The sequence below is a fragment of the Schistocerca piceifrons genome, chromosome 6 (assembly GCF_021461385.2).
Source record: "Schistocerca piceifrons isolate TAMUIC-IGC-003096 chromosome 6, iqSchPice1.1, whole genome shotgun sequence".
Lineage (NCBI taxonomy): Eukaryota > Metazoa > Arthropoda > Insecta > Orthoptera > Acrididae > Schistocerca > Schistocerca piceifrons.
The window spans coordinates 192,584,618-192,598,286 of NC_060143.1; the positions used below are offsets into that span (position 1 = coordinate 192,584,618).

General features: G+C 43.8%; 1 protein-coding gene across 1 annotated transcript in view; it reads right to left on the minus strand.

Moving 5' to 3' along the window:
- Positions 1-13,669, minus strand: part of LOC124803230 (4-coumarate--CoA ligase 1-like) — a 96,547-nt gene that overhangs the window by 17,789 nt on the left and 65,089 nt on the right. The window contains exon 6 of the mRNA XM_047264409.1: positions 4,360-4,557. Within this exon, the coding sequence (XP_047120365.1) occupies positions 4,360-4,557 (198 nt within the window). The remainder of the gene's footprint in view (positions 1-4,359; positions 4,558-13,669) is intronic.

A 13,669-nucleotide genomic window follows, 5' to 3' on the forward strand; every position in this document is an offset into this window, starting at 1 on the left:
AGGAGTTGACGGTGGGATCTCGCAGCGTTTTTACTCAAATATACTATATGTGGAAACCCAGTCTCGATAGCGACAACCGAGCCAAAAAAGGAAGAATGTACATAAGGTCGCTACCAAGAGCAAATGAACTTTCCATTCATGTACTGATGAAAGAAAATCTTAGTAATTAGATTCTCAGGCTACAAAACAACGATCTACAAGGCACCCACCAAGTGGTTGGATCAGGTGCCAAAATTAAAGTCCTATTCACAACGAAAACTATTCACAAATAAGATTCCAAACGCCAATTCTATGTCATTGTGCTTATTATAATACACGCCATCATTTTATAACGATTCTGGTGTGATAACTAATGACCACGGGCTTGGCTGAAGCCGATTTGAAATTCCATGATTTTACACGGAAATGACATATCATTATGCTTATTTTAAGACATGCAATTTTATGATCGTTCAACAAGGGTATGGAAGAGGGAAGAGACCACGTACTTGGCTGAGGGACACAATAGTAAATATGTGGTTCAGACGGAACACTAAATGAAATTATGAAAGTTCACATGAAAGTTGTATATTATCATGCTTATTATAATGTACAAAAATACGCCGAAGAGCCAAAGAAACTGGCACACATGCCAAATATCGTGTAACTCCCACGCGAGCACGCAGAAGTGCCACAACACGAGTTGGAATGGGCTCGACTAAAGTCTGATGTAGTGCTGGAGGGAACTGACACTATGAATCCTACACGGCTGTCCATAAATCCGTAAGAGTACGAGAGGGAGGAGATCTCTTCCGAACATCATGTTGCAAGGCACCCCAGGTATTTTCAATAATGATCATATATAGGGTGTTTTGGTGGCCAGAGAAGAATAATATTCCTGGAGCCACCCTGTAAAAATTTTGAACGTGTGTGGCGTCGCATTGTCCTGGTGGAATTGCCCAAGTCGGTCAGAATGCACAATGAACATGAATGTATGCTGGTGACCAAACAGAAGACTTACGTACGTGTCACCTGTCAGAGTCCTATCAAGGCGTATCAGGTGTCCCATATCACTCCAACTGCACACGTCCCGCACCATTACAGAGCCTCTACCAGCTTGAACAATCGCCTGACGACATGCAGGGTCCATAAATTCTTACGGTTGTCTCCACACCCATACACGTCAATAATCTAGATACAATTTGAAACCACACTCGTTCGACCAAGCAATATGTTTCCAGCCATCAGCAGTCCAGTGTCGTTGTTGACGTGCCCTTTTGCTCGAAAGTCGCATGCCCGGTGTTGGCGGACAAATACGATACTGCGGTCCAAGCGTTATTCCGAATTACAATGCAATGTCCCTTTGGACATGCATGCATGGCCGTGAGTCGTGCACGTCATTCTGAAGAGTCGTTCTCTTTCTACAGTGTTTCGATGGACACGCTGTATGTTAATATGATATTGAAGTGACTGTGTTGTTCAGAAGTACGATGCAAAGTTCCTTCGGACATCTATCGCGAGGACTGTGGTTGACAACATATGTGAAGATTGATTCGGGCAGTGAGTCATGCTCGGGTAGCCTAAAGGTAAAGCAATTCCTCACGATAAGGGAGTTATCCGGGTTGAAATGCAGGTCCGGCACAAATTTTCATTGTCGTCATTCCATTTACAGCTGATGGCAGTCCATATCCGCAATTGCGAGTGCATTTCCTGTGTTTCGTGATGGCTACAGTCGGCGCATGTAGACATGTCGAAAAGAACATTGCATCATAAATCGGAATAACACACGCCCTCCGATGTCGTATTTATCCGCCGACACCGGCATGCTACTTTCAATACAGAGCCTCAAACAGCTTGAACAATCGCCTGCTGACATGCAGGGCCCATAAATTCTTGAGGTTGTCTCCACACCCATACACGTCAATAATCTAGATACACTTTGAAACGACACTCGTGCGACCAGGCAATATGTTTCCAGCCATCGGCAGTCCAGTGTCGTTGTTGACGTGCCCAGGTGAGGCGTAAAGCTTCGTGTCGTGCAGTCATCAAGTGTCGCGAGAGGCCATTCGGCTCCGAAAGCCCATATCGATGTTTTTTTCGTTCAGTGGTTCACACGCTGACGATTGTTGATGAACCAGCACTGATGTCTGCAGCAATCTGTGGAAGGCTTGCACTTCTGCCCCGTTTAACGATTCACTTCTGTAATCGTTGGTCCTGTTCTTGTAGGATCTTTTTTCGTCCGCAGCGATGTCTCAGATTTGATGTTTTACCAGATTCCGGAAATTCACGGTACACTCGGGGAATGGTCGTATGGGAAAATCCCTACTCTAACACCACCACGGAGATGGTGTGTCCCATCGCTCGTGCACCGACTATAACAGCACGTTCAAACTCACTTAAATCTTGATAACCTGCCATTGTAGCAGCAGTAACCGACCTAACAATTGCGCCACACACTTGTTGTCTGACAAAGATGTTGCAAACTGACTGCTGCGCCATTTTATGACTTTTACATATCTCTGTATTTGAATACGCGTGCCAATACCAGTTTCTTTGGTGCTTCAGTGTACAACAGGCCGGTACCTTGCAGCGCTGTTACCAGTGGAGCTGTGGGATTGCGTGGAGTTGCAGCATAGAGAACGAACAGAGATTTCGATACACACAATAGGCTACACGTGGTAACAATTCGTGGTAGACAACAGAGTTCTGGGTGCTCCTCAGAAGGGAGCACATGTCAGTTCATCACGCTTGTTGATAGAGGCGAGATTACACTTCGGTTCTCAAAGCAGATCATTTGTCTTAGAGACTTCAGCTGATTTATCGCAGCCTGTGGCACGATACGTTGCCCACCAGGTTCACAAGTCAGAGAACTGAGTGTGGTGAGAGATCGCATTGTTGGCGTGCAATGTGAAAGTATGTACGAGCACTTACCAGACTGTTGATTGGGCTAGGGATATTTCTGAATCTAATACTTTCGTGATCATCTGCAGACGCATCAAGCGGAAATGCTAGTTGCATGTGAACTTTTTCTTTCTCTTGGTGGACACTGGCAAACACTGAGTAATCATCGTGGATTTAACTACTGATAAATCACCTGTAGACTCCAGCTTTATCCCATCCACTTGAATTATCCAGTATTCACGTATTAGTTGTATAGTGACCCATATTAACAGTTAGTGGTTTTCTCATTCTTTGCATTATCATTAATCGAACTGATCCAACAATAAATTTTTATTCATATATCTCAGAAACGGATATTGCAATAAGTAAGAATAAATGTAGACAACTGTTTCACTTTGTGATTAGATGGAAACTCTGTTATACTGCGTGATTTACAGCACCCATGTCTCATGTTTGCTAGGACCATCTTTGTTTCATTAATTATCTGTTGCACGGAATTTGTCTCATTAAATGCACGTGAGTCCGTAGGGAGCAATAGGACTATTACGAGGTCAACCGATGCGGATCACTCTGAGACCCACAGAGGTTTGTCGAATGCCAAACTGTAGTTTCATCTGTGTCAAGACGGGGTGCCGAATATCCAGATGGATGTTTTGGAGGACTTTAAGGGTGAATCTGATAACACCATTAGTGATGGACGGAAGGTGTAACCAATAACTGCCTTCGATGTTCCCTTCTGCCTTCACAGTTTAATGAAATAGCAAGTGCAGGCACGTCCATCAGTTTCAATTCAACAGTGGTCATTTATTTTGCTGCTAATGCACTCTACAGTTTTCTATTGCTACTATGCACCAAAAGTGATTCTGAGAACTGTCATGAACAATTGCACGAAAAGCATTTAGTTAGTTGTTCTTCTGCTTGTATGTAAGCGGAACTAAGTAAAGTGTGTGCGTGTTAACGAATGCAGCAAAATACAATGTTCGGCGTCAGAGAAGATGTGATGCAATGGTTTCTATATATACTGGAAACGAAAAATAACATTGCGTTGAAACAGTTTAGAGCTAGGAGAGAGAATACAACAGAATATAATAAGGACGTGAACAATTCCGGCGGGACGGTGTGGCCGTGAGGTTCTAGTCACTTCAGTCTGGAACCGCATGACCGCTACGTTCGCAGGTTCGAATATTGCCTCGGGCATGGATGTGTGTGATGTCCTTAGGTTAGTTAGGTTTAAGTAGTTCAAAGGTCTAGGGGACTGATGACCTCAGAATTTAAGTCCCATAGTGCTCAGAGCCATTTGAACCATTTTTTTGAACAATTCCGAAGGCCACCGTTTTCTTATCATGAACATGCCCCTTAATCAGTGTATTCGATTGATTTATAGCAGTAACGTGTGACCCATTTTATGTTTACCGTACTCACCAAAGAAATGCGAACAGTTTTATTTTCGAGGATACTGATGTAACCTCTAAAACTCACGTGGACGCCGCGGTATTTGACGAGTTCCTTTATTCTATCGGCGACGTAAAAGTTGCCATCAGCGTCATAGTGGCCCACGTCTCCACTGTGGATCCAGCCCTCCTCGTCTGCGAAGTCTTTGACGACGGTCCATCCTTTGAAGCACAGCTCGCCATCGACTCCTGGACCGAGGCATTTCCCGGTCGCTAAGTCCACCACCTGCAAACAGAGCAGTCACTTACAAACGTAGTGCCCCGAGAAAAATGGCAAGCACTAACACCACTCCTATAATACAACACCTAGAGTGAAAAGGTATAAAGACGAAAAATGTTATTCATACACTCGAAATTTGTAGAAATAAAAATTACTCCCAACTGCTCTGCTAAACGAAAAGACAGATATGAGGACAAAAGGAAGGAAGCTTAGAGGTTAACGTCCCGTCGACAGCGAGGTCACTAGAGTCGGAGAACAATCTCGAAGTTCGGAACGATGAGAAAATAAATCGTCCGTGCTTTCTATAAGGAACGATCCCAGAATTTGCTTTAAGGGATTTAGAGAAATCGTGAATGGCCGAAAGGGAATTTGAAACCCCGTCCTTCCGAATGCGAGTCCTGTGTGATAATTGCTGCGTAATCTCGCTCGGTGACGACAGGTAACGCACAAATAACCATGTTTCTGCCATGTAATAAGGATATGAGTTTCTGTTTTGATAAAACACAAGTTCTCTGCTATTAGTTTCGGAAAAGTTTCTCCATTATTTCCAATGGGTTTCAGTTTATTCACTGTTGAACAACATAGGAAGAATATGCGCCTCTTATCATATCCACCTGTTTTTGATATGGCAGTATTGACATTAAGAAAATTGCTGACAGATTTACTAAAACTAAATATATACCTTCCTATTACTTATTGTCCTTCACAATCTGTTTGGTATTTATGGCAGAGCTGTAATTATTGCCTTCCATAATGTTATCTGCAAATCTAAGCATTTACTAACGTTTTGTTACGTAATTTCGCAAATTTTTGGCCTAATATGACATTACCGTTATCATTTTACCTTTTTTCTATTTCGTTTTTATTGTACTACTGTGATTATATCACGTGGTTTTGTAAGCATGGTTTCACTATTTTACTCTCTGACTAGGACTTTTTAAGTTACTGTACTACTTTACCAAAAAATTTGTTGAGTTGTTTGCTGATTGTGAGCAGGCTTTGTAAATCGATGAGTTTTGTAGATCCTACGTTTTCGTGTTCCTACAGTGTGTCAAGTGGAGCATTTTAATACACACTGTTTCACTGTTTGTGTGATATTTACTTGTTCCATCATGTTTTTCTAGGTGTTCTTGCCGGGAGATTTGAATGTTGTGGTATCGTTGGGGTTTAGGAGTGTGTGGTTTCGTTTGTTTGTTTCTCTCCCTTCCCCCTCAACCCCCTTTCCCCACCACCTCTCTCTCTCTCTCTCTCTCTCTCTCTCTGTGTGTGTGTGTATGTGTGTGTGTGTGTGTGTGTGTATGTGTGTGTGTGTATGTGCCTACTCTGTTAAACATTACGTCTCAGATTACGTTTCCAGTTTCATTGTGGACACTGAAGTATTGTTGGGAATGCACAGCTGAAAATTCAGGGCTTTTCTCTTCACTGTTCACGGGAGTAATTCACCTCTTGCCACAACACACGACTTTCAAACTTACAACATGCTGTCTGAATTAACCACCATCACAGCTTCATCAGTGCTAACCATGTGGAGAGACTATACATGATAGTTGCATTAAGGCTAGTCTTGACAAGATCGCCGCAACTGTGTATAGGGACGATGCACGCTGCCTACAATATGCTTACCGTTTTCACCTCAGCAGGTTGCAAAGACTAATCAGGCCACCTATATTGAAAACGAGACCTGGTGTATCAACCCTAGCAGTGTACAGGGACAGTACATACCATCTACAGTAATAGCTACGATTCTCATATTCACCCCATGTGTACGTAACACCTTGCATACCATCTGCATCAAAGGCTGAAGAGCCTGATGTGCTGCCACGCCACTGTCATCAATTAATGCCTTCCTTTTACCTTCATTCAACATCCTGTCTCAGGACCACTGAGATGCACCGTTCCTACCAGAAATTAGCTACAGCAGCTATTCTACTTCGCATGACAGCTCGGTCCGATCAGTTTTTAGCCTTCTGAGGATCTACTCATATAATAACCGCGCAAACCACCAATCAGAACTTTCCCCGATACACATCGCCAGCCTCTTTTATTACACACTCTCTTCAATGCCTTACACATCTTAACCCCTCACTTACAGTTGCCGACAGCCCATACCAGCACTATAGTCAAAGAACAGAGGGATGCACTCTCCTATCATTTTTTCACATATTTCTGTCGTTGGCTCATCAGATTATATTTCATTTTTACATTTGTTTCGTTTGAAACTCAAAGGTGGAAGAATGAAAACTTGGTCATTGTCAGACCATTCTCATTTTGGGGAATGCAGAAGGTGAACCAGAACTTCGTCTAGAAAAGTTTCAGGATTGCTGATGGATGAATGTGTGACGCTGCAGAGCAATTTCACGGCACTTGTGGCAAGCGCAGTAAACAGGAGTCATGTCGACACCAGAGCATAAAGTCTTTGGGAATTTTATTCCGTGTACTCAGCTGAACAATAACTTTGCCTCGCAGGCAGGCGTGTGAACAATATACACAGATGTCAGCCTTTCAGAGACGACGTGTAGCGACGTGTAGTTTGGCTCAAAGCAGCCTGTCCGAGTAATCGGCTCATCGCTCGACATTTGAAATAGAGCGATGCCACTAGTCGACGATTTTTGGCCGGAATAAGTGACAGTGACCACAAGGATCTTTGATAGGGGACTCGCAGAAAGGGGGCTGAGATCACCGCGCCCCATGCGCCTGTTACTATTGACCTCTGAACACCAACAAACCTTTTTCCAGCAGCGTCGGACACATTCGACGGGGTATCTCATTGACTGAAGTAAAACTGATATCAGCGGTAAACCCCGCTTTGAACTGAGTCTCGAGGACGAAGGAAGACATGTCTGGAGACATTCCAGACAGTGGTGGGATACCATCATGACTGTCGCCCGTCATACTCCACGACAACCAGGGATGATGATTTAGCCTGGCAATTCATTTCATAGCGGAACCGGTTTGGTTGCCATCTGCAGCACTCTTACGGCACAGCGGCACGTCGACGATATTCTAGACCCCGTTTTGTTGCCCTTCGTCGCAAGTCTCCTGGGCTTAGATTTCAGCAAGATAATGCCCTCCCATACACATGAAGTGCTTCGACTGCCTGCCCAACTCTACCTTGGTCAGCAAGACCGCCGTATCTCTTACATGCCGACCGTTGTGGCCGAGAGGTTCTGGGCGCTTTAGTCCGGAACCGCGTTGCTGCTACAGTCGCAGGTTCGAATCCGGCTTCGGGCATGGATGAGTGTGATGTTTTTAGGTTAGTTAGGTTTAAGTAGTTCTAAGTCAAGGGGACTGATGATCTCAGATGTTAAGTTCCATAGTGCTCAGAGCCATGTGGACCATCTCTTACAAACAGCGTGCATTTGGAACACTATGGGCGTCTTGGGATTTGGACTATTTAACGTGATAGTTGGGCAGAATTTAGTACGATATCCTTCAGGTAGCGTTCGACAATTCCATCAGTCAATGCCGAGCCGAATACCTGCTTGCATAGGGGGCAGAGGCGGACCAAGGCACTCAATTTGTCAAGCTCTTTCTCTTCAATAAATCATCCAAGTTTTCTGAAATTGTAATCAGTTGTTTATCTGTACATGTACATGACATCTATTCCTTCGTGATGCGTCATGTTATCCTTTTACGACTTATAGTGTGATTTTAATGTCAGTCCACGCAAGGAGAACATTTCCTTAGCATACAGTATTCAAAGGCTGCAGTGCCATGCTGTGCATTACTGAGACTGTGTGTGCGGGTCGTCAAGCAAGAAGAAACTGAAGCGGTCACCCCTCCGCCCCTATAGTACAAAGCGCTGTACTCCCCCTGCGCTCAGGACAGAATGCATTTCAGCGAAGAGATTGTTTCCACTAGACACAAAGCGTGCATGACCGACTTTAATATGTTGTCGAGATATTTTCAGCGTACTACCGATGGAAAGAAAAATGATTTGCCTTGCGAGGCAGCACGTTTGTACTTCCCACCGCTGGTGACTATATTTCTGGCGGTTTGTGGAGGCCCTCATCGTGAGAGGGCAGCCGCGCGGGATTAGAAGAGCGGTCTTGGGCGCTGCAGTAATGGACTATGTGGCTGGTCACGGCGGAGGTTCGAGTCCTCCCTCGGACATGGGTGTGTGTTTGTCCTTTGGATAATTTAGGTTAAGTAGTGTGTAAGCTTAGGGACTGATGACCTTAGCAGTTAAGTCCCATAAGATTTCACACACATTTGAACTCATCGTGAGAGGGCAATTCATGTGCTTGAGCATCGATGCAAGCGACCCTCTGGCCGATCTCGGTGATCGTGGTGGAGTGAGTGACAGTTTGTTGATTGCCAGAAAGCGAGGAAGAGAGAGACTGAAACGGTGAGAGCTGCGGAACCGGACAGCATGTATGCAGAGCCGCAACGATCTACGCGGACGTGAGACGGGTGCTATCTTTTGCTGTTGTCCATAAGAAGAAAGCAGCCCAAAGCCAGAGACGACGAATGGAGGAGCTTCACCTACTGCAGAATAGTGCAGATCACCAAGTATTATGCTTTTGTGGCATGCATCTATTATTTGGTAGCTGATATCATGGCGTTCTGAAAAGTAATGCTTCCAAATTGTTTATTCTGTTTTCAATACGGGTTGTTATATGTCAACCTCCCTGCTTCGCTGATGCAATTGCAAGCCTCTGCTACCATAGGGTCCCAATTTGTAGCAGGTGACATGACTGTGCGTTATGTCTGTGCACAAAGAAACTGAAAACACGAATTCGAAGAATTCGCCGTCACATGCAGCATCCTCTCCTTCAGCATGAAAATGACCGACCACACGCGAGCGTTTTGACATCTACCACAATCCGATGCCTTGGGTTCAGCATCGGCGATCACCTTCTATACAGCCCCGACTTGGCCCCTTACGATTTGCATCTGATTCCAGAACTTGAAGTACACCTTCGAAGACTTCATTTTGATAATGATGAAGCGGTGCAAGGAGAGGTGAGGTTATGGCTCCATCAGTAACGTCAAACATTCTGAAGTAACGGTTTCAACAAACTGGTATCTCTCTGGAAAATAGGTGTTTGTCGGTAGGTAACAATGTAGGGAAATAAATATATATACAGGAAGATTAAATATGCAGAATAATAATAAAATTTCTTTTATTTAAGAGTTATTAAGAGCTTTAAGGTAAAATATTCGGAGGCTTTACATTTTAGCACGCCCTCGTAGGTTCTGCCAGCGTAAATTATTGCACATTATGTACCAAAGGGGGTTAAGTTTGTACGTGCATGTTATGTTGTTTTAAAATATGCTGAAACCGACTCGATTTTTTGAACTGAAATTCTTTATTGCGTCATGGGCCATTCTATAGAAGAGAGTAATATTTCATTGCATTTTGATAACTTTACTCACGCAGTGATTGTGATTTGAACATTATATACATATGTAAGTTCTGTCTGTGTTGTGATGATTTCCCTAGTATTTGCATTGTCCGTTAGCAACGGTTGAGTAGTCGGTGGGCGTTATTTCTGATAGAGTGTACATATTTCTGTGACAATTGCTATTCTTAAGCAGCATGGTTCTGTGTGCCTACTTTTAAAGCTATTACTGGCCGATATTGCGATATTTGTTTCTCGATTCATGCCCACTTTAAATGTCGTCAGGTTCGAATAAGATTATTGTTTAGTTACATTTGGATCTCTTTAGATTTATATTATTAATTTTTCTGTGGTCGTCTTAAGTAAGAATTACTCACAGACAAAATACGGTACTGTTTATTTCTGATCTTAGCTGATGTAGGTATCTGTGTTGACGTTTGAGCTTCCGTGTTGTAATGTGTGAGGTTCATTCAAAAGGTAATGCTTCCTACTCCTTTCTCCTTAAATATTCTGAAGTGAAAAATATGAATATGGCGGTATTCCGCAAAACGTCTCCTCCAATACACTGCAGTGGTAACATCCAGCAACAACAGATGCAAGTACCACAGTCACTAGCTAAAAAGTCGACATCGCTGCTCGTATCAGACTGCTTTCTGTGATACAGTTCTTGAACTGAAAAGGCGAAACGATTGTTCGCATTCATGGAACAATGAAAAATGTGTACAGCGGTGTAGCAGTGAATATCAACACTGTTAGACGGTAAGTTCGTCGACGTAGGGAAACTAAAGGGCAAACACCATTTTTTTTAAATTTAATATTCAAAAGAACAATTTCATATACAAGCAGCCCACTATCTTACTCATTCTACATAAACATTACAGTTACGTCAGAAACATTATTTGGTACAAGTTGTGTATTTTGTTACGTTATAACTCCACTATGGGCATCTCTTACCTACGCCATGTCCGCTTCCGGTAGCTGAGTGGTCAGCGCGACAGAATGTCAATCCTAAGGCCCCGGGTTCGATTCACGGCTATATCGGAGATTTTCTCCGCTCAGGGACTGACTGTTGTGATGTCCTAATCATCATCATTCCATCCCAATCGACGCGCAAGTCGCCGAAGTGGCGTCAAATCGAAAGACTTGCAGCCAGCGAACGGTCTACCCGACGGGAGGTCTAGTCACACGACATTTTCATTTGCCTATGCCATCATTGTTCATTCTACATGTTACCTTAACTACCGAACAACCTCCAGGGTTAGTATGCCAGTGTATATACTCTAATTCTATACTACATTGTACACATCTTAAAGTGTCTATACTCTAATTCTATACTACATTGTACACATCTTAAAGCTAGCAGTGTTATAGGTGTCCCTGTGTGATATATAAACCTACGGTGTCGGCCGTGTCCACCGAACTAATCCCAGTAGGCATGCCACTGGCACCGGGCTGGCCTAAATCTTGAAATTCGCTGCAGTTTTACGGCAACTGTTCATCCTACCTTAACCTACATCAAACCTAAAGTTTGTATTACTACTGTCGTAATTATTGCTTTGTTGTAATTTGTGATCTATGCACCCTCCCCCAAAATCCGAGACGTGGTAGATCCCAGCCATGAGGCGGCTAGCCAAGTCCACACCCCGGCGGAACAGGTCAGGTGCATAGAGTCTTGATTGATGTGTTATTCTGACTGTTCCTTTGAAACTCCCTTAAGACTTTTTTTGATATTTCATTTGCAAGTTCATTAAGAATTTGGAATATGTCCTGTTCCCTGAGCAGATGGTGTTTGGCGCGAATGGGTAACTGTTGCCTAAGTAGTGATGCTAGGACTTCAAAATGGGGGCACTCGTACACTACCTGGTCTGGAGTGCCCTATGTGGCGACACAGTCACGTGATGGTGTGGCCCACTTCCCGAACTGACATAGACATGCCGGCTACAGTCCTTGTCTGATAAGGAAGTGCAGCTGTCCTCTGGTTGGTTCGAAGTACCTGAGCAGCAGGCGCTCCCTGATATTCGGCAGCAACTCGTAAGTTCTGCTCAAAGTTTCATCAGCATCCCACTGCTCCTTCCATAATTCCTCACCCCTTCTTCTGAATTCTGCTTTGTCTCCTACTTGGATTCCCATTATTTGAATTATTTTCCCTCTTTATTCTTTCTTTGCCCAGTACCATGCTGCCTGCCCCTGATCTTGATATCAAGCGGACAGAGTCCCATTAACACTAACAGTCGCTCTGCCCCTCCCCCCAGAACTCAGCCGCCAGGGCGATTGTGTTAGACACCGATACTCCCAACCGAAAGCCGAGCGCACAGCGCAGAGTGTGCTGTCAGTCTGTCTGCTAGAAGCTTCTCAAGAAGTTTACCCAGGAGGTCCAGCAAATGAGATGGCACCAATGAGATGGCACAACGCTAACTACGTCACAAGCACGCTGTCTCCCTTCAGCACAGAGTTGTGAGGCGCCATATTGGCATTCATTTCAAGCCTATATGTATATATGCCGTTTCTGGGCACCAGCAAATTGAGAATCACTGTAAAACCCTTTGTTAACTGTGTGATTCGTTCCAATAAAATAATGTGAAATATTTTCGTGGCAAAAGAATTTTTGTAACTTGCGTATTATGAGAGTAGGCTATTTGAAGGCAGCGACGCACTGAAGATCCACCCAAAACGCAGTTTCTTGGTGCAATTTGTTATAATTAAACTTCAATTAGTATCATATCTACGATTAAGGTTTTCAGCAAGGGGGAAGATACTATAGTTAGATATAGTTTGGAAGTTGCTGGTGTAATGTAATGACTACTGTCACTGTCTGCTGTTGCGATATGTGTTGGGGCGGTGGTTCGCGTTTTGCCACTACCGAATGTTTTTCCTAACATTCGCATTTTTATTAGGTTCTGGTACTTTATTATTAGTTTAATATAAGTATATAGTATAATATTTGATGTTATGTAAATATAAGTTCACCTTTTTTTGAGGAGTGACTGTTCGATTGGCTTAATCTACACGACAGCTACTTGTATAAAGATATTTTGCTCCTTTTTCTTTTACGCTTCGTAATTCACATGTTGCAAAGATTCTCCTACTGGGTAGGAACAGTGATCAAGTAAGAGTGACCTTGGGGTTTTACTAAAATGTGAGAATGATGAAATAATGTTTATCTTATGCGGAGAAGTATTCCAAATTTGTACCGCACTGTTTGTAATGGAACTTTTATAAGCCTCTGTCCTTACTGATTGGACATGGTACTTTCCTTTTCGTGGACGATGGAGGAAATGTGCGTTTTAACAGAGCTAACGTAAGAATTTTTAGGCACACCCGTTGAGTAAACAATGTGATTTACGAACTAGAAACATCCCTCAACTGCCGCTGGAGCGCGTTGCGATCGCGTATGCTACGTTGGGGCCCAAGTACCGTATGCACAAGTCGCATCGTTCCTGAGCGTTCAGCAGCACGTTGAACTTGGCACGCTCAACGTTAACGTTCGACAGCACGGTCCGTGTGCCGACGGCTTAAGGACATCACACACATCCATGCTCAAGGCAAGATTCGAACCTGCGGCCTTAACAGCCGCACGGTTTCGGACTAAAGCGCTTAGAACGGCTAGCCCACAGCGCCCGGGCTCCGAAACTTCTGTGAGGAAGTGAATCTGTTAAGCCACTCGTACTGCTCACATTGTTTACTTGTACTCGTTTTCTTAGAATGAAAATATGTCATTCTTCTTCATCACTGGTGAACTCCCTGCCACAGGATGACCTCTTGGCCGTTTCCGA